The following is a 25,911-nucleotide window of genomic DNA, read 5'->3' as shown; positions in this document are numbered from 1 at the left end:
CAGTTGGTGTGAACAGTTTGATCAACCAATTAGCTAAATTAGTTTTTGTTTGGAGTTTGCAAAGAAAAGGATCAACAATCAAACAGATTATTGCACAGGTGAAAACAGCTACACTTTTCAACCAGTTGTGTTACAATCATGTAGACATAGCTTAAGTGAACTGAATTGAAAATAGCATCTTTTTTATTGCAAGACCATTATAACACACAATTATTAAAATTGATTAATACTTGGGCCAAAGCAATTTCATTATCTCTGATCGATTTCAAGCATTACTTTTTAATGGCCTTCACTCTTGTCATTTTGGTTAGAACTGCACGAACACTAGCTTAGTGGAACAACACACAGCCCTTTTATAAAAGATTAAGCTCTCTGCTTAAACGACTCCCAAATGAATAAACGGCGAAAGACACAAGACCAGATGCTTCTACATACACTGTTTAGAAATCCATACCTATTAGAGGATTTATTTTGATGGAATTTTATGTTTTTAACACCAGAAAAAATTGCATTGAATAGGGGTTGTAATTACATTATAGTCCATAGCATTGGGCTTTATTTCAAATAGGCACCCAGGAAATGGTTGTTATGTGATTGCATGAAAAAGATAGAAAACAAATACTATCTGACCTAAAATCATCTTTTCCTCAGAATCAGGAAAGTACAATCTGGAAGGACCAGGCTCCCTACTTCTTTATCAACTGCTAAAGCAGCAAATCCTCTGGATGCTACCTCTAAAATATCAGCAAGTCTATTCTGTGCCTCAGTTACCATGAACTTTGCTTTGATTCAACATTCAACAGCAAAGCAAGCAATAAATTTAATTCTTGCAACAGCTTCCTATGTTCTTAATCTCGTTTAACATTTTCCTCATATAATGCATCCTCAATATTGTTTCCTGCTCTTGTTTTAAAATACATATCTCATAAAGTGACTCCTCAACCGTCATGTTAAAAATAAAGCAAAACAAACCAAAATATTTTAAGACGGGATAAAACGTTCTTCATAATCTGACTGTGACCTGTATCTGTCTCTCTCTCTGCTCCTCCTCTCCCCTGTTCTCCCCTTTCCAATTCCATCCCTCCTCCTCTTTCTCAAATCACCTTACCTCCACATACCTTACACTTCAGCCACATAGAACTAAAGGCCATTTCCAAATACTCCATATAATTCTGCACCTTCCTATCTATCTTACACCTTGAACTCTCTTTGTCCCTTTCTCCACCTGGAAAACTCCTTTAAAACTCATGCCCTGGGCCCGGCGGAAGATGGCGGAAGAGTAAGACGCGGAGATCACCTTCCTTCCCACAGATACAGTAGAAATACATCTACACGTGGAACTGCTCCTACAGAACACCCACTGAACGCTGGCAGAAAACGTCCGACCTCCAAAAAGGCAAGAAACTCCCCCCGTACTTGGGTAGGGCAAAAGAAAAAAGAAATAACAGAGACAAAAGAATAGGGACGGCACCTGCACCAGTGAGAGGGAGCCGTGAAGGAGGAAAGGTTTCCACGCACTAGGAAGCCCCTTCGCGGGCAGAGACTGCGGGTGGCGGAGGGGGGAAGCTTCGGAGCCACGGAGGAGAGCGCAGCCACAGAGGTGCGGAGGGCAAAGCGGAGAGGTTCCCGCACAGAGGCTCGGCGCCGAGCAGCACTCACCAGCCCGAGAGGCTTGTCTGCTTAGCCGCCGGGGCGGGCGGGGCTGGGAGCTGAGGCTCGGGCTTCAGTCGGAGGGCAAAGCGGAGAGGTTCCCGCACAGAGGCTCGGCACCGAGCAGCACTCACCAGCCCGAGAGGCTTGTCTGCTCCCCCGCCGGAGCGGGCGGGGCTGGGAGCTGAGGCTCGGGCTTCGGTCGGAGGGCAAAGCGGAGAGGTTCCCGCACAGAGGCTCGGCACCGAGCAGCACTCACCAGCCCGAGAGGCTTGTCTGCTCCCCCGCCGGAGCGGGCGGGGCTGGGAGCTGAGGCTCGGGCTTCGGTCGGATCGCAGGGAGAGGACTGGGGCTGGCGGCGTGAACACAGCCTGAAGGGGTTGGCGCACCACAGCTAGCCCGGAGGGAGTCCGGGAAAAAGTCTGCAGCTGCCGAAGAGGCAAGAGACTTTTTCTTGCCTCTCTGTTTCGCGGCGGGCAAGGAGAGGGGATTCAGAGCGCCGCCTAAACGAACTCCAGAGAAGGGCGCAAGCCACGGCGATCAGCGCGGACCCCAGAGACGGGCGTGAGACGCTGGGGCTGCTGCCGCCGCCTCCAAAAAGCCTGTGTGTGAGCACAGGTCACTCTCCACACCTCCCCTCCCGGGAGCCTGTGCAGCCCGCCACTGCCAGGGTCCCGGGATCCGGGGACAACATCCCCGGGAGAACGCACTGCGCGCCTCGAGCTGGTGCAACGTCACGCCAGCCTCGGCCGCCGCAGGCTCGCCCCGCCTCCTCCGTACCCCTCCCTCCCCGCGGCCTGGGTGAGCCAGAGCCCCCGAAGCAGCTGCTCCTTTAACCCCGTCCTGTCTGGGCGGGGAACAGACGCCCTCAGGCGACCTACACGCAGAGGCGGGTCCAAATCCAAAGCTGAACCCCAGGAGCTGTGCGAACAGGGAAGAGAAGGGGAAATCTCTCCCAGCAGCCTCAGAAGCAGCGGATTAAAACTCCACAAACAACTTGATGTGCCTGCATCTGCTGAACACCTGAATAGACAACGAATCATCCCAAATTCAGGAGGTGGACTTTGGGAGCAGGAGATATTAATTTTTCCCCTTTTCCTTTTTTTTGTGAGTGTATATGTATATGCTTCTGGGTGAGATTTTGTCTGTATAACTTTGCTTTACAATAGCTTTATTTTACTTCACTATATTATAGCCTCTTTCTTTCTTTCTTTCTATTTTTTCTCCCGTTTATTCTGAGCCATGTGGATGAAAGGCTCTTGGTGCTCCAGCCAGGCATCAGGGCCGTGCCTCTGAGGTGGGAGAGCCAACTTCAGAACACTGGTCCACAAGAGACCTCCCAGCTCCACGTAATACCAAACGGCAAAAATCTCCCAGAGATCTCCATCTCAACATCAAGACCCAGCTTCACTCAACGACCAGCAAGCTACAGTGCTGGACACCCTATGCCAAACAACTAGCTAGACAGGAACACAACCCCATCCATTAGCAGAGAGGCTGCCTAAAATCAAAATAAGGCCACAGACGCCCCAAAATACACCACCAGACGTGGACGTGCCCACCAGAAAGACAAGATCTAGCCTCATCCACCAGAACACAGGCACTAGTTCCCTCCACCAGGAAGCCTACACAACCCACTGAACCAACCTTAGCCACTGGGGACAGATACCAAAAACAACGGGAACTACGAACCTGCAGCCTGTGAAAAGGAGACCCCAAACACAGTAAGATAGGCAAAATGAGACGACAGAAAAACACACAGCAGATGAAGGAGCAGGCTCAAAACACACTGGACTTAACAAATGAAGAGGAAATAGGTAGTCTACCTGAAAAAGAATTCAGAATAATGATAGTAAGGATGATCCAAAATCTTGGAAATAGAATAGACAAAATGCAAGAAATATTTAACAAGGATGTAGAAGAACTAAAGAGGAACCAAGCAATGATGAAAAACACAATAAATGAAATTAAAAATACTCTAGATGGGATCAATAGTAGAATAACTGAGGCAGAAGAAAGGATAAGTGACCTGGAAGATAAAATGGTGGAAATAACTACTACAGAGCAGGATAAAGAAAAAAGAATGAAAAGAACTGAGGACAGTCTCAGGGACCTCTGGGACAACATTAAACGTGCCAACATTCGAATTATAGGGGTACCAGAAGAAGAAGAGAAAAAGAAAGGGACTGAGAAAATTTTTGAAGAGATTATAGTGGAAAACTTCCCTAATATGGGAAAGGAAATAGTTAATCAAGTCCTGGAAGCACAGAGAGTCCCATACAGGATAAACCCAAGGAGGAACACGCCAAGACACATATTAATCAAACTGTCAAAAATTAAATATAAGGAAAACATATTAAAGGCAGCAAGGGAAAAAAAACAAATAACACACAAGGGAATCCCCATAAGGTTAACATCTGATCTCTCAGCAGAAACTCTGCAAGCCAGAAGGGAGTGGCAGGATATAGTTAAAGTCATGAAGGAGAAAAACCTACAACCAAGATTACTCTACCCAGCAAGGATCTCATTCAGATTCGATGGAGAAATTAAAACCTTTACAGACAAGCAAAAGCTGAGAGAGTTCAGCACCACCAAACCAGCTTTACAACAAATGCTAAAGGAAATTCTCTAGGCAAGAAACACAAGAGAAGGAAAACACCTACAATAACAAACCCAATACATTTAAGAAAATGGGAATAGGAACATACATATCGATAATTACCTTGAATGTAAATGGATTAAATGCTCCCACCAAAAGACACAGGCTGGCTGAATGGATACAAAAACAAGACCCATATATATGCTGTCTACAAGAGACCCACTTCAGACCTAGGGACACATACAGACTGAAAGTGAGGGGATGGAAAAAGATATTCCATGCAAATGGAAATCAAAAGAAAGCTGGAGTAGCAATTCTCATATCAGACAAAATAGACTTTAAAATAAAGACTATTACAAGAGACAAAGAAGGACACTATATAATGATCAAGGGATCGATCCAAGAGGAAGGTATAACAATTGTAAATATTTATGCACCCAACATAGGAGCACCTCAATACATAAGGCAAATACTAACAGCCATAAAAGGGGAAATTGACAGCAACACAATCATAGTAGGGGACTTTAACACCCCACTTTCACCAATGGACAGATCATCCAAAATGAAAATAAATAAGGAAACACAAGCTTTAAATGATACATTAAACAATATGGACTTAATTGATATTTATAGGACATTCCACCCAAAAACAACAGAATACACATTTTTCTCAAGTGCTCATGGAACATTCTCCAGGATAGATCATATCTTGGGTCACAAATCAAGCCTTGGTAAATTTAAGAAAATTGAAATCATATCAAGTATCTTTTCCGACCACAACGCTGTGAGACTAGATATCAATTACAGGAAAAGATCTGTAAAAAATACAAACACATGGAGGCTACACAATACATTACTTAATAACGAAGTGATTACTGAAGAAATCAAAGGGGAAATCAAAAAATACCTAGAAACAAATGACAATGGAGACACGACGACCCAAAACCTATGGGACACAGCAAAAGCAGTGCTAAGAGGGAAGTTTATAGCAATACAAGCCTACCTCAAGAAACAGGAAACATCTCGAATAAACAACCTAACCTTGCACCTAAATCAATTAGAGAAAGAAGAACAAAAAAACCCCAAAGCCAGCAGAAGGAAAGAAATTATAAAGATCAGGTCAGAAATAAATGAAAAAGAAATGAAGGAAACAATAGCAAAAATCAATGAAACTAAAAGCTGGTTCTTTGAGAAGATAAACAAAATTGATAAACCATTAGCCAGACTCATCAAGAGAAAAAGGGAGAAGACTCAGATCAATAGAATTAGAAATGAAAAAGGAGAAGTAACCACTGACACTGCAGAAATACAAAAGATCATGAGAGATTACTACAAGCAACTCTATGCCAATAAAATGGACAACCTGGAAGAAATGGACAGATTCTTAGAAATGCACAAACTGCCGAGACTGAACCAGGAAGAAATAGAAAATATGAACAGGCCAATCACAAGCACTGAAATTGAAACTGTGATTAAAATCCTTCCAACAAACAAAAGCCCAGGACCAGATGGCTTCACAGGTGAATTCTATCAAACATTTAGAGAAGAGCTAACACCTATCCTTCTCAAACTCTTCCAAAATATTGCAGAGGGAGGAACACTCCCAAACTCATTCTACGAGGCCACCATCACCCTGATACCAAAACCAGACAAAGATGTCACAAAGAAAGAAAACTACAGGCCAATATCACTGATGAACATAGATGCAAAAATCCTCAACAAAATACTAGCAAACAGAATCCAACAGCACATTAAAAGGATCATACACCATGATCAAGTGGGGTTTATCCCAGGAATGCAAGGATTCTTCAATATACGCAAATCAATCAATGTGATACACCATATTAACAAATTGAAGGAGAAAAACCATATGATCATCTCAATAGATGCAGAGAAAGCTTTTGACAAAATTCAACACCCATTTATGATAAAAGCCCTGCAGAAAGTAGGCATAGAGGGAACTTTCCTCAACATAATAAAGGCCATATATGACAAACCCACAGCCAACATTGTCCTCAATGGTGAAAAACTGAAACCATTTCCACTAAGATCAGGAACAAGACAAGGTTGCCCACTCTCACCACTATTATTCAACATAGTTCTGGAAGTCCTAGCCACAGCAATCAGAGAAGACAAAGAAATAAAAGGAATCCAAATCGGAAAAGAAGAAGTAAAGCTGTCACTATTTGCAGATGACATGATACTATACATAGAGAATCCTAAAGATGCTACCAGAAAACTCCTAGAGCTAATCAATGAATTTGGTAAAGTAGCAGGATACAAAATTAATGCACAGAAATCTCTTGCATTTCTATACACTAATGACGAAAAATCTGAAAGTGAAATTAAGAAAACACTCCCATTTACCATTGCAACAAAAAGAATAAAATATCTAGGAATAAACCTACCTAAGGAGACAAAAGACCTGTATGCAGAAAATTATAAGACACTGATGAAAGAAATTAAAGATGATACAAATAGATGGAGAGATATACCATGTTCCTGGATTGGAAGAATCAACATTGTGAAAATGTCTCTACTACCCAAAGCAATCTACAGATTCAATGCAATCCCTATCAAACTACCACTGGCATTTTTCACAGAACTAGAACAAAAAATTTCACAATTTGTATGGAAACACAAAAGACCCCGAATAGCCAAAGCAATCTTGAGAACGAAAAATGGAGCTGGGGGAATCAGGCTCCCTGACTTCAGACTATATTACAAAGCTTCAGTAATCAAGACAGTTTGGTATTGGCACAAAAACAGAAATATAGATCAATGGAACAGGATAGAAAGCCCAGAGATAAACCCACACACATATGGTCACCTTATCTTTGATAAAGGAGGCAAGCATATACAGTGGAGAAAAGACAGCCTCTTCAATAAGTGGTGCTGGGAAAATTGGACAGGAACATGTAAAAGTATGAAATTAGAACACTCCCTGGCACCATGCACAAAAATAAACTCAAAATGGATTAAAGACCTAAGTGTAAGGGCAGACACTATCAAACTCTTAGAGGAAAACATAGGCAGAACACTCTATGACATACATCACAGCAAGATTCTTTTTGACCCAGCTCCCAGAGAAATGGAAATAAGAACACAAATAAACAAATGGGACCTAATGAAACTGAAAAGCTTTTGCACAGCAAAGGAAACCATAAACAAGACCAAAAGACAACCCTCAGAATGGGAGAAAATATTTGCAAATGAAGCAACTGACAAAGGATTAATCTCCAAGATTTACAAGCAGCTCATGCAGCTCAATAACAAAAAAACGAACAACCCAATCCAAAAATGGGCAGAAGATCTAAATAGACATTTCTCCAAAGAAGATATACAGATGGCCTACAGACACATGAAAGAATGCTCAACATCATTAATCATTAGAGAAATGCAAATCAAAACTACAATGAGATATCATCTCCCACCGGTCAGAATGGCCATCATCAAAAAATCTAGAAACAATAAATGCTGGAGAGGGTGTGGAGGAAAGGGAACACTCTTGCACTGTTGGTGGGAATGTAAATTGATACAGCCACTATGGAGAACAGTATGGAGGTTCCTTAAAAAACTACAAATAGAACTACCATACGACCCAGCAATCCCACTACTGGGCGTATACCCTGAGAAAACCATAGGTCAAAAAGAGTCATGTACCAAAATGTTCATTGCAGCTCTATTTACAATAGCCAGGACATGGAAGCAACCTAAATGTCCATCGACAGATGAATGGATAAAGAAGATGTGGCACATATATACAATGGAATATTACTCAGCCATAAAAAGAAATGAAATGGAGGTATTTGTAATGAGGTGGATGGAGTTAGAGTCTATCATACAGAGTGAAGTAAGTCAGAAAGAGAAAAACAAATACAGTATGCTAACACATATATATGGAATCTAAGGGAAAAAAAAAAAGGCCATGAAGAACCTAGTGGCAAGACGGGAATAAAGACACAGACCTACTAGAGAATGGACTTGAGGATATGGGGAGGGGGTGGGGTGAGATGTGACAGGGTAAGAGAGTGTCATGGACATATATACACTACCAAATGTAAAATAGATAGCTAGTGGGAAGCAGCCGCATAGCACAGGGAGATCAGCTCGGTGCTTTGTGACCACCTAGAGGGGTGGGATGGGGAGGGTGGGAGGGAGGGAGATGCAAGAGGGAAGAGAAATGGGAACATATTGTATATGTATAACTGATTCACTTTGTTATAAAGCAGATGTTAACACACTATTGTAAGGCAAATATACTTCAATAAAGATGTTTAAAAAAAAAAAAAAACTCATGCCCTTTGTGAATCTATCCCTGTTCTTTAAAACCTTGTTATTAGTTATTTACACAGATATTTCCATAATTCTTTGTTATACCACACTTTACTTAAAAGATATCATTTCACCAAACATTCCCATCTCCTACCTCCTAGTAGTCTCTGGGCTTTCTGAAACCAGGAAGCCTAGTTCATGTATTTTAAAATTGTCTGTACCCTGATACCTCCTGCAATGTAAACATATGCTTAACAATGTCCATGGTATAAATGTGTGAATACAATTTAGGAATTTGGGTTTAGTATTCAACTGATACAAAATAAACATATTTTAAATTATGGATATCCTTAAGTGTTATAATATGCAATACTTTATTTTCTTGATAGCTATTGACCAGCACGTCTTACCCAGGGAAGTAAAAATTAGACTGTATTAAGAGCGTACTTTACAAAACTGATTATATCTCTGTACATGGGCTATAATCTTGAGTCTAAGAATCCACAGGAAGAATCAATATCATCAAGGCAGTAATCTTAGGAGATAAATGGGCAGCTGGTGTCATTCTCCATTCATCATGATATTGTTATAGAAGAGACTGTGCACAACTATAATCTAGCCTGACAGTGTTCACTGATCCAGAACCCTATTGCAGATTTTTATAACTTGCATTTTTTAAAATGCATGAGAAACTTTGATTTAGACATTATAGAGTACTGAATAAAAGAGACAACCGAGTTAAGTCATGGTTCTCTTGCACGTGGCACCACTGTACCGTATGCTGACTAGTCTACTCACAGCTTGACGGTCTGTTTACCACTTCTGGCAGACTGTTGTCATTAAAACACATCATCTGGTGATTACAAAGTGCTCATTCATTGTTGTTCCCAAGGCTAGTTTTATTTTATGATTTTTTACGCTTTATGTATTTATTTTTTTGATGATCCAAGCCCCACTAGCGTAACTCATTACTGATACACGAAACAGTGAGAATTCACTTCAGTTCTGTGATCTCGCCATCACCACTGTTAAAATCTGAGAGGACATTTTGAGCTATTCAGAATGTTGAAATTCTTAAATCTGATTTGGGAGAAGCAAAGTAAGCAAGTATTTTATCAAAGCAGTAATATCCATTATTGCTCCCTCACTTAAAGACCCTGAGATTCTCACAACATATATTTCTAGCAACTACTTTCTAAGTGGATCATCTTAAAAATCAAACATAGAAGAATTTTTTATTTGCTGCCTAAAAGTATATATTCACTTTTATGCTAACACTATACTTGTAGACTTGGTATGAAATTATTAAGCATGTTTTCTGTTATGTGCAAATGTTCAGAGTTTTACATAGAACTTGCAAAAGTGTTTTATTAGCATGTTTTATTTAAACAAAAATAAAGCCAAGTTTATATGCTAATCACCATGTGTCTTGAATAGATTTTGGTACCCATATGTCAAGAAACTATACCTAACTTTTGTGACATCTATAATAAGGTTTGATTGGAAACACCCACACAGACACACACACACACAACAAATGGGATGCAAATACTAACTCAACAAACTTTTGTTTGTTGGTTTGCTCAGGCTATCAGCGACCAGGCAAGCTCTTGGAGCAAGAGCTTCAAGGTAAACTAACTCAGGAACAAAGGAAACCCAAGTCTTTATTATTTTCCCAAATAGACTATTACTACCTGCCTGCAAAGGATCACAGGTAGATACTGTAGCATCTGAGTTGGTATTTAATTTCAACAGTAGCTCTAGGTGCATAGTCCTATTTCCCATCACTCTGGCGGATTTCAGAAACACTAGGCATAAATAATCCTACGACAGAGTTATATTAGTTTCATCTGCAGAAAAATACTGCATGACCTCTATCAACATTGAGTGTGCAGTTTAGATATAGATTCTGGAAAGTCCTGGGCAATGTTCCAAGGTCAAGTGAGACCTAGAAGTATGTTTGGTTTTCTGCTAAGTTTTGCAGCTTTCTCTAGGTTCCTCTTCAGATGTTTACTTCACTTCCAAGACTCAGACTGGATAAATTTTCCCTGGATAAATCTTCACCTTCTTCCCAGGACTTGTACACAGCCCACACAGAATATGGGAGCGGGGCCTCTCAGATCTGAACAGCTGAGTTGCCATTTCTCCACGGCCCTATTGTTGACTGTCCCATTAGCTTCTATTGTAGCCTCTTTTCTTCCCTTCTAACAATTTTCTAGACTAGATTCTCATGGTAGCCTTTCCTTCCTGGGTTATTTTCTAACCCAGGTTTCTAAGCTAGAAACCCTCTCTTAAATCACCTGGCAGGGGCTTCCCTGGTGGCGCAGTGGTTGAGAATCTGCCTGCTAATGCAGGAGACACGGGTTCGAGCCCTGGTCTGGGAAGATCCCACATGCCACGGAGCAGCTGGGCCCGTGAGCCACAGCTGCTGAGCCTGCGCGTCTGGAGCCTGTGCCCCGCAACGGGAGGGGCCGCGATAGTGAAAGGCCCGCGCACCGCGATGAAGAGCGGTCCCCGCACCGCGATGAAGAGTGGCCCCCACTTGCCGCAACTAGAGAAAGCCCTCGCACGAACCGAAGACCCAGCACAGCCAAAAATAAATAAATAAATAAATAAATAAATAAATAATAAAAAAATAAAATTAAAAAAAAAAAATCAATCACCTGGCAGAAGGAAAACTTAACTTGTTTTGCTGGTGATTGTCATCTTATTTCTCTCACTTCAAATTGTTCCCTAGTTTTCCAATTTTTTTGTCATCCTGTGTCATTTTCACAGCTTTTTCCCCCAACCAATCAGCAAATTATCTTCCAAGTGACATTTCCCCCAAGACCCAAATTTATTTTTCCTGCTTACAGACTATTGTAGCAATGCTTAATACCAATACTGTCTGTCATTTAGTTTGCCCTTATTCCCAGAACAGGAAAAGATTTTTATTTCTGGATTGAAAATCGCTAGCAGTAATCACTATCTTCTCTACCTGCATGATTACCACAAAGCTGCTACTTTCCCAATTCTGAGAACCCATACCTTGAGACTTCTCAAATCCTCTGGTCCCAATTCCTTCTGGACATTTCCTGCCAAAACGGTAACATTTTCCACCAAAAAGGCTGGAGTAGAACAACTTCCAATACCCTGTCCCTACCCATTTGAAGGACTCAGTTGCAATATATGTAGATGTTAAGAAAATTAAACAAAAAATATTCAAGTGAATTTTCTTATCTGTAAAGCAACTCTCTCATGGATACTGCCTGCAGCCTTAAAAAGCTAACATGTACCACTGGGTGTCAGATCATAATTACATATAATTAGCAAACTGCAACTCTTTCAAAAGGCTGCAACTGATTAAACAAGAACTAAGAACTGAAGAATCCAGGGTTAACATATCATCCTTAGAATGGTTATTTCAGAATAAGACTGAGTTATAAGAAAGATTTTACTTATTATGTAATGTGGAATTTATGGGAAAAAAACTAAACAAAAACAACAGGCAGGGATAAGGCAATCCTGAGAAATGAGGCTATTTTGGGAAGAAAAACAGAACTTTAAGTAAGTGACCCTATCTTCAGTAATTTTAAAGAGAGACAGCAATGGAGCAGTGTTTCTTATTTGGAACAGTTAAATTCCATGTTGGATATTACAAATAAATAGAAATTCAAGGGTGGTCAGAGGTCACCATCTCCTCCCATCTGCTTGCTTCCTACTAAACTCACTCTTTACAAGTGGGTTAGTTTTGTATTTTTTGTTGTCGTTTATTTGCAAAAGTAGTGGCAAAAAGCAAATAAATTAGCAGGAGAAGAGCTCCGTGGAAGTCCACTGAGCAGGGAGGAGAGACAGGCTGTGCCAGACAGCTGCTAAGTAATGTACAGTCCCATAGGCAGCCTGGGGTAGAGGTCCAGAGGGACTGGTCCACAGTAAGTGTCCATTTGAAACTGAATTGACCACTTCATCCAAAATTAACCCGGTAGAGACCTCTGCAAATTAGTCAATCTCTCCCTCCCTCCCTCCCTTCCTAACTGACCACAATGTATCATTTTGTTTCATTATGCTTAGTTTACAGAACAAGTATGTTCCCATTGATTCCCTCTGGCCAGTGGGAACATAAACACCACAAATGCAGGTACTTTGTATGTCTTGTTCATTGCTTTGTCGCTAGCCCAGCACACAGTAGGCTCACAAGAAATAGTCATTAAATAAATACATGCATAAGGAAATGCACTGATGTTAAAGGGCACTGAATAAGTCTTCGATGGTAGGCCATCAGGTGTTATTTTTTTAATGGAATATAAATTTGATTAAGAATACAAACCCTTAAATTAGAAAGTTGAGGTGTCTCCTTTCCCTGTAACAGTGTATGGCTTGGACTTTGCCTCTAATTCCCTAGTACTTTTCTATATAAATAGATAATGTGCTTACTTTTGTGTATTATTTGAAGTCTTTGATTGAAACGTAATTTAAAAATTTGAACCAGGAGAAACAGATCATATGGGAATTTAGGTTTTCTACTTTAAATAAGAATGGCAGAATGAAGGCTTAGATCTCTATCATGTGGTATGCCAGCAGCAACTGATTCAGATCCAGCTATGGCTCACAAGAGCAAGATGCAGAAAAATATCTTCAAGGGTCTGGCCAAGAGAAAAACCCATAGGAAGCCACAAGAAGCAAACGCCTATGAAAACCTGATACAATTTATCTTGGCTGCACCCTCTGGGCTAAAATAAACATTTTTCTCCCTTTGCTCTTTGCCCATATGAATAGCAAGATATATTCTGAAATACCCAGCTAAATTCCAATATGCCACTCAGACACATCGAAGGCAGCTATAATAAGAGGATATCTGATGTGTTTCATCAAATTACAAAAATTATCAGGCTAATAAATTAGAACTTTTTAATCTCTGTAGCAGCTTGAACTACAATATTGGCACAAGCTGATTTTACAAGTTGTTCCCTACAGAATAGAGTTAATATGATGAAAGCAAGTGAAGAAATAGCCAGAAAACGCCCACACTTATTTTATTTTTATTGAAGGTAAAAACCACCTGCACACATTTCTGTTCAGTGCAGAAACAAAGCAAAATGTTCAGTTTCATTTTTCTCTCACAGAGAGAAATGTACTCCACAGAACTGGAACGACTTCTTTTGTTTCTTGTTCTATCAGAATTTGATTTGCATATTTTGGGACATGATAAGGTCCTCTCTGATTTAAAGAGTTTATAAAAAGGTAATTTGATCTCAAATTATAGTTTTCTTTCTTTGTTTCTAATACTGAAACCTGCATACCCTTCTGAGAAGTGAGTCATGAGAGGAAGACATTAGCTTACCTTGTATGAGATAATAAAAAAGTTCCACAGGGGACGAGTTACATATTATGACATTGTGAATATAAGGCTCATTTGGATTTAATTCATTACTACATCATGTTGCACAGGAAAGCAATTTTTAAGCAATAGAAGTGCACTTCATTTGTAAAGGGCCCAGCTATAACACACAATCAGTTATTGAAGACAGAAACTGATTTCCCAAATCAGGCATATAAAATTTAATACATTTGCTCCAGTTATAATGAAAGGGAAGGGAACTTCAATGCCATTTTTTTCCTAGATAAAAATGACTCTTGTAAAATTTGGAAAAAGCATTTTTGCTTGGGAAGTTGATTACATTTTGGTGCCACCAAACCAAGTTGAGAAAATTAAGCATTTTTAAAATATTTGAAATAGGTGGTAGACACTTTGAATGTAATTTCAAATTCTATCCTATAAATGTATTTTACATTAAAAATAAGATCTGAAATTAATGAAATAAGGGTAATGATGAGCATTGGCTTTAAAAAAAAATTCAGTATCAATTTTCCATATTATTCAGTTTAACCCTAAAGATTGACTACGTTATTCTAAAGTAAAAAAAAAAAAAAAAAAAAAAAACAGCCAAATTGTATTGGTTTATTTAAGTTTCCTAAATCTGCATGTATTATTAGTTAGGGTTCTCCAGAGAAAGAGAACAGGATGTATATATAGAGAGAGGGAGATATCTATTTTAAGGAGTCAGCTTATGCAACTGTGGAAGCTTGGCAAGTCCAAAATCTGTAAGATAGACCAGTAGGCTGGAGACTCAGGGAAGAGCTGTAGTTAAAGTCCAAAGGCATTCAGTGTGCTGGTAGAATTTCTTCTTCTTCCTGAGAGGTCAGTCTTTTCCTAGTAAGGCCTTCAACTGATTGGATGAAACCCATCCACATTATTAAAGATAATCTGCTTTACACAAAGTCTACTGATTTAAATGTCAATCTCATTTTTTAAAAAATACCTTCACAGAAATATCTACAATAATGTTTGACCAAACATCTGTGCACTGTGGCCTGGCCAAGTTGATATATAAAAATAACCATCACAGTGTACTTATATAAGCATCTAACATTTGGGAAATAATATCACCTATCTATTTTGTTATAGTTTCCCAAGATGGGGGCAGTGGAGAGGAAGTTTTCATCATCCATTTTTAAATATCTGAATTACCAGCCAAATCTACTTTCTCTCCCATCAGCTAGAAACATCCATTTAAATTTTTTTAGGTAACTATAATAAAATACTTTATGCAATGTTTACAAAATCAAATTATCTCTTTTCATATATATTTTAATTTTTCTCTTGTAAACTAGCCTGATGAGATTATGGGATTAATGCTTTTAGCTGCAATTGTCAAATACTTTGCTTAAATTCTAAAGCATGGATTGAGATTTTCAAATTGCAAATCTCCAAGGGCCATGTCTGCTATTTGAATCTTGATTTCACTGACATTAAAAAGGAACATGAAAGAGAGAAGTATGTAATCAGTTCCCAACCTTTCCATGTTTAACTGTACTTCACTCTACTGAATGTGATCATTACCAACTTTTCTATCGCAAGAGTGTCGGGAAGTCAAGTGAATCCACAGGAAACTGACATACTTGATCCTCAAAGGAAATGGTTTATTTATTCCCTTGTACTACATCTGACTGATCTTGTTCCTTTTTTGGAATGAATAAGATCAAGAAGTGAATGGATGAAAATGACTATTACAGTCAATGAAGGAAAGATACAAGAAAAATGTGATGAGCCTTAAGTTTGAGCGGTTTTCAGGATAGGCAGCCAGTAAGGGCAGATGACCTTGATATATCTAACAAAAATATTTCACTGACCATCACTGCAAAAGAGTCCTTTCATCATGTAAAATATATTCCTCCCATTAAGACAAAACCAAATTTGAAAAACAAAGAGTTCCTGCATTTCCATCCTTAACAATCTAACTTACTCCTGGTGTTTCACAAGAGAGACAGATTTGGTGAAAAAGATAAATAAAATTTGCTTACTAGGAAAGTAAGTAACCTAATTGTAGTACATAACCTCGAGGATAAAATAATGTGTGTGCGTAGGGAGCAGGGAGAGGGCAGGAGATGAGGGATAGGGTGGGGGGAAAGGGAGAAGGTGCGGGGAGAACCCTTTGATTCTACTTGACCATTGAGAAGGAAGAAAGCAAGCCTTCAGGCTGAACTGGCCCTAGTCTGAGACAACCCTTTCCTGACACTGGCAGGGCATGAAAAGATCTGTGAGGGAATCTACTTTGCACCTCCATCAAACCTGTGATTATAGAAGTACCTTTCTGTGCAATTTTTACTTTCATTTCTTCTTTATAGAAAGGAAATGCTTTCTAGATTAAACAGAATGTCATTAAAACCTGTCGAGTGACTGGCAAAGTGCCTGGAATACAGCAGACACACAACACATGTTTTCATTAGAGAAAAGAAAATCCTCTACCTTCAAAATCAACCTTTTAGCACATGCTATGAGAATGTATATAAAATATGTTAAAAAGGCAAAGGTCTGATACATACATATATATATATATATATATATATATATATATATATATATATATATATATATATATAATTTTGAATTTCAGTAATGCACATGAATAGCCAGAAGTATATGTTCTTTTAAAAAAATTATAGTAGGTCTATATTTTGGGTGCACTGTCTCCTGCAATAAAGATTTACTGAGTGTCCACATACTATGACTCAAGGACTGGGCCAGACTCATAGTTCTTTCTCCACTGCAAGGTAGAAGGTTAGTTTATGTCAACAAAGAGAGAGAAAATGAAGTACTGAGAGTTTCAAGGAAAGAGGGAACTCAATTGGTGGGAGATCAAAAAAGGGAATCATGGGAATTCCCTGGGGTCCAGTGGTTAGGTCTCAGGCTTTCACTGAGGCACCTGAGCCGCCCTCAAAGAATGCCTAGGATTGAGAAGGTGGCCACTGCACTCAAAGACCCTCTGTCAATAATCCTCATTCATCTTATTGGTGGATGTGGCTCTTGCTTCGGACAAATGCCTAAGAATTGTGAAAGGCATAAGCTTTTATCTGAGTTGAGCCAGACATTTAAGAGAATTAATGTCACTCTACATGACACTGAGAAACTGAGTGAAGCAGTTGCTTTATTTCAAGTCCAGAGCAATAAAATACTATGGATAATTAAATAAATCTAATCCTTTGTATTCCTTTTGTGATTAAATTTAAGACAATGTGCATTTGTTATCTGGAGAGATCAATGATAGAATAGCTAATTACTTCCTTTAGGAACCATCACTCTATTACTGTTAAATTCATTCTGCTGTCATTTGCATAAATTGAATCATGTGCACTTTTTAAATACATTTACATGTTTTTCTCCAATTCAAATGCCAGTTGCTTTATTGCCTTCTTTGTATCTCCCAACATTCCTGCTCTCATCCCTCTAAATACTGAAATTGGAAAGGAACAAAAAACACAAACAGTAGAAAAGACAGAAGCCAAAATATAGTTCAAGACAGAGGAGGGGCAGAAAGATGGCTGGAAAGTACAGCTGGAAACCAGAGAACAGTTGCTGATGGTATCACCATCATCAAGCCTTGCATTTTTAAAGTGTAACAGCAAAAAATATAGCCCTGTGGGATCAGAGGAGAGAAAAATCACCGAAGATAATTTATAACATTTTCTAAACTTTTGAAGAGTTAATCAACAGCTAAGAAAATGTGGTGTTTTACTTAATATTTGTAAAGATCATTTCACAGTATAACTTAACTCATGGTTAATTACTTGTACCAAGCCAGAGAATGATGAAAAATATTGCCCCTGTCCAAATAATGCAGATATTTTAAAAAATCTAGGGATTTTATTTTATTGTTCATTTGTTAACAAATAAAATACATCAACTAAATAAAATCCAGAAAGATTACATAAAGTAATAGACTATTTTTCTACTATAATATTCAGTAAACATAAGTTTTTTTAATTATAAAAGGTTCATACATGCAAAAAGAAACATGAATGGTCAATTAAGATATAAAAGTTTGTCAACACTATTTTTGGCCTATCAAAACAAAAAAAATAATGAGGACCTAGAAGGCTGGCAGCCCTACAAGACAATTTGGTAACTAACACAAAGCAAACAACTAAACAAATTTCAACTCCCTGAATCTGTGATCTGCTTCCAGGAATTTATCAGAAGGGAATAATTAAATAAGCACACAAAGACTTATGTATGAAAATGTTTGTAGAGACAAACTAAATGTACATTTATAAAGAACAGGCTCAATAAATTCATGTCCTCTACATAAGGGAATGCCAGCAGCATTTTAATGTAATGATTCAATTCTGTATTCATTGGTTTGAAAAATGGTTCTCAATATATTGTAAGTGGAAAAAAATTCAAAAGCAGATATCAAAAAAATATACATGGTACAATACAATTTTGCTTCTTGATAGGTAAAGATAGAAAGAAAGAAAGAATAAAATTATGGGGGAAAAGGTGGTAGGGTTATGGGTGGTTTTTACTTTTTTCCAACCTTCTGTATACATTTTACTTATAAGAAGAAAAAAAAAATAATGCCCCTTCCATAAAAAAAAGATACCATATTAACCATAATTAGAGTACCACATTTTCTCCTTTTCTTCTCACCATTTCACAGCATCTACAGCTGTCAAAAGGCAACATTCCTGCATTCAAAAATATACTTAACCTCACTGGTTTATTCACTTCAATTATTATTATAATATTATATTAGGTAACTAAATTTTGAAGCTTTCAACATGCTTTACTCTGTTCAGCAATGTGCTTATGATCTTTAGTATGCATATACATATACATATGTACACACATATAGGTCATTCATTCAACAATATATATGATAAAGGCTCTGTGACTTTATTATATAGTAGAAATAAAACATGTACCAGTCATTTAAGCTTCTTCTAAGTTAAAGAGCTCTCCTAACAGCCCTAAGTAGACATTTTATACACGATGACCAGCATCCCAATTGGCCAAATCTGATTAGACCAGGGATAAGCACTTGACAGAATCACAACCATCGCTGACCCCCAAAGGGAAAACAATCATATTTCATTCTAGCCCCATAGGCTAGAAGAGGAATGGAGGAATAATGTATTGGAGAACATAGCAGTGGGTACTGGGAGAAGAATAAGGCAAACAAAAAGTAGTACAGATGGAAAGGGAGATAAATCACTTTGGTGGTTCAACCCTTTAGTAAAAATTAGAGGACTGTGGCTACTAGGGTCCCTGGAGTTGATTGGATCCAAATTCCTTATCAACAAGGCTAGTCAAATGAATCTCTATTCACAGATTATTGTGTGAGCCCAGCCTCCTGTTTTGATGCTTACAATAAACTTGCATTATCTAGTTACTGTTCCAAGTCACCAAAAGCATGCATGAATGCAACTTTTAATGGCCTATTTTAAATCTCACGCATCTGAATATATCCAATATACATCTGAACATACCCCATCTGTTTACATGAAGATACATGAAAGAAATCAACCACCACTGTAAAAGAGTGAATGCCTTTTTCAAATAGCAACAAGTGTTTGCAGAAGTGACCAGGAGAATCTTATTAGAAGACTGATTAATACACACATACACACACACACGGTGTTCATATTCCTGTGCTAATGTTGAAAATGATTTTCTTTTATTTGATCAATATGATATCAAGTAGTTGGCTTATGTGGGCTTTATTATGGGATAACTAGGTCCTTAAACTGGAATATGCAGTCAATATGTCAATATGTCTATCAATGATCCTCTGAATCAACACATTATTCAAATGTGTTTTTTTCTAAAACATTACACCTAAAAATAGCACATGTGTAATCTCTACACTGAGCAAGCATGACTCAGGGAATGTAATCATACAGCACTTTTTTCCTCCCATTTATATTAATTGGGGTTAGTTTTTTTTGTTTTTTCCTGTTTCTGGATTAAAAACCCAGTAATTCGGGCTTCCCTGGTGGCTCAGTGGTTGGGAGTCTGCCTGCCAATGCAGGGGACACGGGTTCGAGCCCTGGTCTGGGAGGATCCCACATGCTGCGGAGCGACTAAGCCCGTGAGCCACAACTGCTGAGCCTGCGCGTCTGGAGCCTGTGCTCCGCAACGGGAGAGGCCACGATAGTGAGAGGCCCGCGCACCGCGATGAAGAGTGGCCCCCACTTGCCGCAGCCAGAGAGGGCCCTCGAGCAGAAACTAAGACCCAACACAGCCATAAATAAATAAATAAATAAATAAATAAAATTAAAAAAAAAAAAAAACAAACCAGTAATTCTGGTCACTGTTAAGTGACCTGAGTTCCTCCAGTGAGTAATTAAAAGGTTCAGTGTCATTTAATAGTCAGAACTTTGAACTTTTCCCCACTTTTTGACCATCTCTAGATTGGGAAACTTACAGCCAAGGAAAGGAGAAGAGTCAGTTTCTTCTCTTCTTTGTGTTTTTACATCTCCTTTCTCAGAGCTTCTGACACCTCCAGGGTTGCAACAGAGCAAGTGAGAATAGCTAAAGCAGGAGCAAAAGGTTCTCACTGGCCAGGAACTCTCTAGAACTGGCATGGTACTCTGACTGTAGCAGGAGTAGTCAGCTGAATTTTCCACTTGTCCAGCTTCATCAGTTCTTTGGAGACCCACCCACCCATCCCACGACTGGGGATTTCTCACCTTCCTTTAACATGAGGAATACACTCTCCTCCACCTCCTTCTTCCTTCTTCCAGGCATCTGACCAGACCTCTAGCTCTGTCTCTGGTAAGTTCCTTTCAGCCATGCAGAAAGCTTGCTTGCTCCTACCCCGCTATCTCTCTCTTTCTGTTAGTCCTTTCGGGCTGCTATAACAAAGTACCACAGACTGGTTGGCTTATCAACATTATGTCATAGTTCTCGAGTCTGGGAATTCTAAGATCACGGCACTGGCAGATTTGGTGTGGTGGCTGATAAGGGCCCTCTCCCTGGTTCACAAAGGATACCTTTTCCCTGTGTCCTCACATTGACGGAAGGACTAGGAAGTCCTGTGGGGTCTCTTGTGTAAAATCTCAGCCCATTCACGAGGGCTCCAGCTTCACGACCTGAGCGTCTCCTTCCCAGCAGCCCCACCTCCAAATACCATTACATTGGGCATTAGGATTTCAACAACATATGAATCCTGCGGGGGGGGGGGGGGACACAAACATTTAGACCATAGTGATTTCTCTTCCTCTTCCCCTCTCCCTCTCTCCCTGCTTGGATAGAGTCCCTAGAAGCAAACTTTGCCATAGGCTACCCCAAACCACCACCTCTTCTTTGGCAATTTTATCCACAACTAGCCAGTCCGTGACTTGTCATTTCGATTTCTTAGGTAGAAAGGCAGACCACCAGTTCTTCCAAGTAGTTCTATTAAACCCCTTTTTCATTGGACTTGAGGCTACCTCCTTGAGAAAAGATTGGGGCTTACAACACCATTAGCAGCTTTCTCCAAAAATCCCCTTTTTCCACTCTCCTAGTTCTCAGCTTCTCTAACCTCTCCTAGGCTACAACAAGGTCATCATCTCAAGGTTTTATACCATCTTTTTTCTTTTTTCCTCCGAAGTTCTACATACTGGTCCTAGTAGTAGCAATGTATTTAAGCCTTAGCTGAAAATGAGACATCAATAGTGATACTTTAGCATTTTTACAGTATCTGGTTTTGATTTAAGTTGTCACTTATCTAAAATCAGAACATAGCATAGCCTCTGAGTAACTACAACTATATAATATAGTATTTCATAATTATGTTATAAATCAGAATTTTATTTATAATACTTTGAATATAATCATAATATGAAAAACCTAAATGGTAAGTAAAATGGTTTTCAGAATACATAATAAAATTGATGAATTAAACACAGATCTGTTCCTCACCTATTCATGCATTCATTTCCTCCCTTAGAAAAATAATTATTCAATGTCTGCTGGACAATAGTCTAATGATGGGCAAAGCAAGTTGGTCCATTCCTTCATGGAGTCTGCAAACTAATCTATTATAAAAAGAGTGTCTTTTATATTGCATAACTGTTAGGATGTTTGGCAAGAACTGACATAGTCTTAGAGCATGGGCAGGAATGGAGAACAAATAGAGAATAAATACAGCAACTGATGAACAAGACAGTAGATCGGTGAGAGCCCAAAACTGATCATAAATTGATGAAAAGAAACAAGAGGAACCCATGATGTACAGAGCCAATGCCAAGATGACTTAGTAAACACAGGAAATCATAATAAGGCATGTGGTTAGCACGACTACTGGGGGAACAGTTGTCTTTGGATGAAGAGTTGTAATTCGAAGAAAGTTACGTAAACATATTTGTACCAAAATATTATTTTTTGATGAAAAAGACCTATTATCTCAGCAAGGAAAAAAACTGTGGCTATCTGACAGGACATAAGTGTGAATTTATGCCCAACCACTGAATATTGCTTAGAAGTAAAACTGCCAGTGGTTATATTTTTTAAATATATAGTTTGTTGATTTTTGAGTTTAAGAAAATATAAGCCTTATTGTAATACAACTCCTATTCTGAGGGAAATGATGAATATATTTACTTAATTATACATTTTCAACATTTTAGAACCAGCTGCCTATTCACAAAAAGGACATGTCAGTTTTTTAAATGTCTACAATGCTGGAAAAAAAAAAATAAGGCAAAGAAAGCCAAAGGAAGATAAGGAGAGAAAATATGCAGGCTAGTTAGTATACAAAAGGCTTGCCTGTAAGTTCTTTATGATTTCAATACAAATTTGACTCTGAACTTACTAAAAGCCAAAGTAAAGAGGGAAGCAGGCTAGGTTATGAGATTCTTTGCATCCATCATTAAAAACTAAGCAGTTGCTCAGGAAAAATGAGTTAAATCCATGGATCCTTTTCCAGAAGACACTTTTCTAATGAAACGAATGTCCACCATGAAGTTAGAGTAGACAGAGTTTTATGGAATTCTTCTATTTTCTTTCTTCCTTTCTCTCTCTCTCTCTCTCTTTAAATAACATCCCTGTGCTGGTTAGATCTAATTTTTGGACAGACCCCTTGCCTTTCCCCTGCTGCAGGGATCTGAACGCTTTGGGATGAGTTTTCCCAGCCTCTGAGTCAGCAGCCTGCGTGCTGGGTTCAGACAACCAATGGAACAACTGGTAGGAGGGCAGGAGGAAGGGAGAAGCCATGGTACTTCTTACTCTGTCTTCAGTAGTGCCCCTGGCTGAGGTTACATCCCCACTGCCAGCCCAACCCCTGCATTTGTGTATGCAGAAAGTTCCAGCTTCCATCAAGTCACCCCAACTCCCTTTCTCCAGCGGAGGTTTAGTAATGGCTCCATTTTGTTGTTCATCTCTTGGCTACCTCAGTGTCCCCTGATTGGCCTCTCAGTTTTTCATCACTGATGGAATTATTTCCCTACTTTAAATGCCCTCTGCTTTAAATATTTAAGGAGTTTTCTGTTATGGTTGGATCCTGACTGATGCAATCATTCATTATAAGACAATGCTATATCTTTCACTCAATTCACTATAAGTAATTTTACATTGAGAAATACCATGGAAATTGTTAGTATCTGCATATGACACATCCAGAGACGCTTATGCAACAGTAAATAGCAGACATAGAAGGGTGTAGAAAACAAATTCCCACGAGTCATTCAGATGTGATATTCAGAAAGAGAATTATAATTTGCCAACCTCAATACATGTGATATTTCAGCGCATAGATTAAATGATGCCTCTTCAGTGGTCATGCTCCCTAGAAGATCCCTAGAAATGCACATGTGCCAACACCTTGATGGTAATAAGTCAGTGTAACCCAGAAGGAATATCCTTATGACCTAGTATCCCTCTCTCTCTCATCTACCTACAATCAACAAACATGATTCACCTAGGATTGTTCTTTACTGCCAGGTGTGGAAGACATATGTGGAGGCTAATATCTAATCTTCCTCTTCCAGTTCCTCACTTCTATAAATATGTTAACTAGGGAACCCTTTACAATTCAACATATAAGCTAATGATATATCAAGCAACAAAATTTAAGTTACCCAATAGCTATATGACATGAGTGGAGATTTTCCCAAAAATTCAGAATTATTAAGGCCTGATAAAAAAATATTTTCTTATCATTTAACTTACTAACAACACATTCTGGCTAGAGAGGTCATATGCAAACTTACCTTAAAGAGAGAGGTGACCTTTTAGAATTGCCTAATATATGGAATGCAATGTGTTTCAATAAAAATACTCAACTGGGAAGCTCAGTGATGCAGGGGACCAAATACTAGCAGTGCTTGTCTTAGCCCCTGACAGTTATTTCAGTCCATAAAGCAAGTTTATTTTATTCTGATGTCATTAAAAATTTCAATCATATGGCTAATGCCCTAGTTTTTATTACATACACACATCCAACAATCTTTGCATCCCAATTTGGCTTACCTGGGCTTTCCCAAGAGGGAGAAAATACACTGGCTGGAGTCTTTTAGTCTCCACAGTAGTTACAGTTCTTATTATCAGTTATTAAAGCAGCACCATAAATTTGCATTACAGTATCGTAAATCTGAAAATGTGCACCCCCTCTGTGAAGGGGTTGCTGGTAAGTTATGTTTCCCAGCTTGTAAGACTAACCTTAAACGATAGAAAAATCACAGTATGATATTCCCTGTAAGACATCTTTCCCAGAAGATGCGTCCCACCAACATCCATTTCTTGCATGCTTACCTGAAAGACTTCCTAATATCTTCGGCTTGGATTGTCTTGAGAATCTCTTGGTATAACTGAAGATCAAGTGTTCCTGAAGATGTAGCATTTGAAGAGCAATTTTTATGTGTGTAATAGCCTATCAAAATTCCAGAAATAAATAAAATGATTGCTGTGCAAAATATTTTTAAAAGGCGGCAAAAGTTGCAGGGGTTGCTCTTTGGTGCAGATCTTGTATAATGGGTCACATAGTCAGACTCTTCTTGAAGTCGCTGAAACCTTCCTTTGGGTGAAGTTGCTGGTTGAATGGGATCAAGATTGAGGTCTGCAGTCTCTGAATTCTCCAGGTTCTGATTCTCAGCACTATCTAGCTGGAACTGGTCAAAACCAGGCTCCTCCAGTTCCTTTTCCATGTCCCACTCTAAGTCAAGGGCAGTGGCTTGGAGGTCATCATTGTCTAGGTACTGTGAATGTCCTGGAGCTCTTCGATCTGCATTGACCTTCTGATAGGCCATCTTTTTACCTGTGAAAGTAAGAGCAGTATATTTTCTGAAAACAAATCAACAAAGAAAACCTCCAAGGTGAAAACAAAACAGTAATCTATATTAGCTGTTCATAAAATTTTAGTGATTATAATCAGGGGAAATACTTCATTCCTATAGAAAATCATATATTAATTATTTAATCTTATGTTTTGCTGTTGATGTTTACTATAGGAAAAAAAGACAAACAATAAATAAAAGTAGAAGGCACCTGATGCAAAAACTATGAGAAGACATAAAATATACACACACAGACAAACACACACTATTCTTTTGAAGTTCAGGAGAATTAAAGTCACAAATGCACAACTGCATTAATGACAATGTATTACAATGAAAGCCAAGTTTAAGCTTATACATTATCAAAATCACTTTTAAGAAAAACTGAGGACCGAAGCAATAAAGTGTGATTTGTTAAGTTAAGGGGGGAAAAAAAGACCCTGGGATCAGTTCCATTACCAGAGCTAATTTTAAAAACACAAATTCAGGGTAAGAATGAGAACAACAAAATGAAGTAGCACCTCTATAGAAATCTAAGAAGCAAAACATGGTATATTGCCTAGTCACGAGTTATCAGAATGACTGGAAAACTTTAAGGCTACCATAGAAAGCCAACATGTTCCATGGAATTAGTGGCATGAATTGGCCTGGCTCGCTGAACTTTAAGTAAAAGTCTGGGGTGGCATCCATCCAAAGAGGGAAGCCTTTTGCCAGGATAGGAGAGTTTAGTTTCATAACCTTGCTACTGAGTGGCAGATGGAGGCTTTTCTCCCCTACACAGTTTTGGATGACAGTTTGTTGTATCCTGCAGAGCA

At 38.9% G+C, this 25,911-nt stretch overlaps 1 protein-coding gene across 1 annotated transcript in view; it reads right to left on the bottom strand.

Moving 5' to 3' along the window:
* The window catches only part of NAALADL2 (N-acetylated alpha-linked acidic dipeptidase like 2), a 1,059,167-nt gene that overhangs the window by 810,214 nt on the left and 223,042 nt on the right, over window positions 1–25,911 (bottom strand). Inside the window, exon 2 of the mRNA XM_057545762.1 lies at window positions 24,576–25,077. Within this exon, the coding sequence (XP_057401745.1) occupies window positions 24,576–25,069 (494 nt within the window). The 5' untranslated portion in view covers window positions 25,070–25,077. The remainder of the gene's footprint in view (window positions 1–24,575; window positions 25,078–25,911) is intronic.

The sequence above is a fragment of the Balaenoptera acutorostrata genome, chromosome 4, assembly GCF_949987535.1.
Source record: "Balaenoptera acutorostrata chromosome 4, mBalAcu1.1, whole genome shotgun sequence".
Taxonomy (NCBI): domain Eukaryota; kingdom Metazoa; phylum Chordata; class Mammalia; order Artiodactyla; family Balaenopteridae; genus Balaenoptera; species Balaenoptera acutorostrata.
Note: the sequence above shows the minus strand (reverse complement) of the source record. Positions and strands in the feature narration are given on the sequence as shown.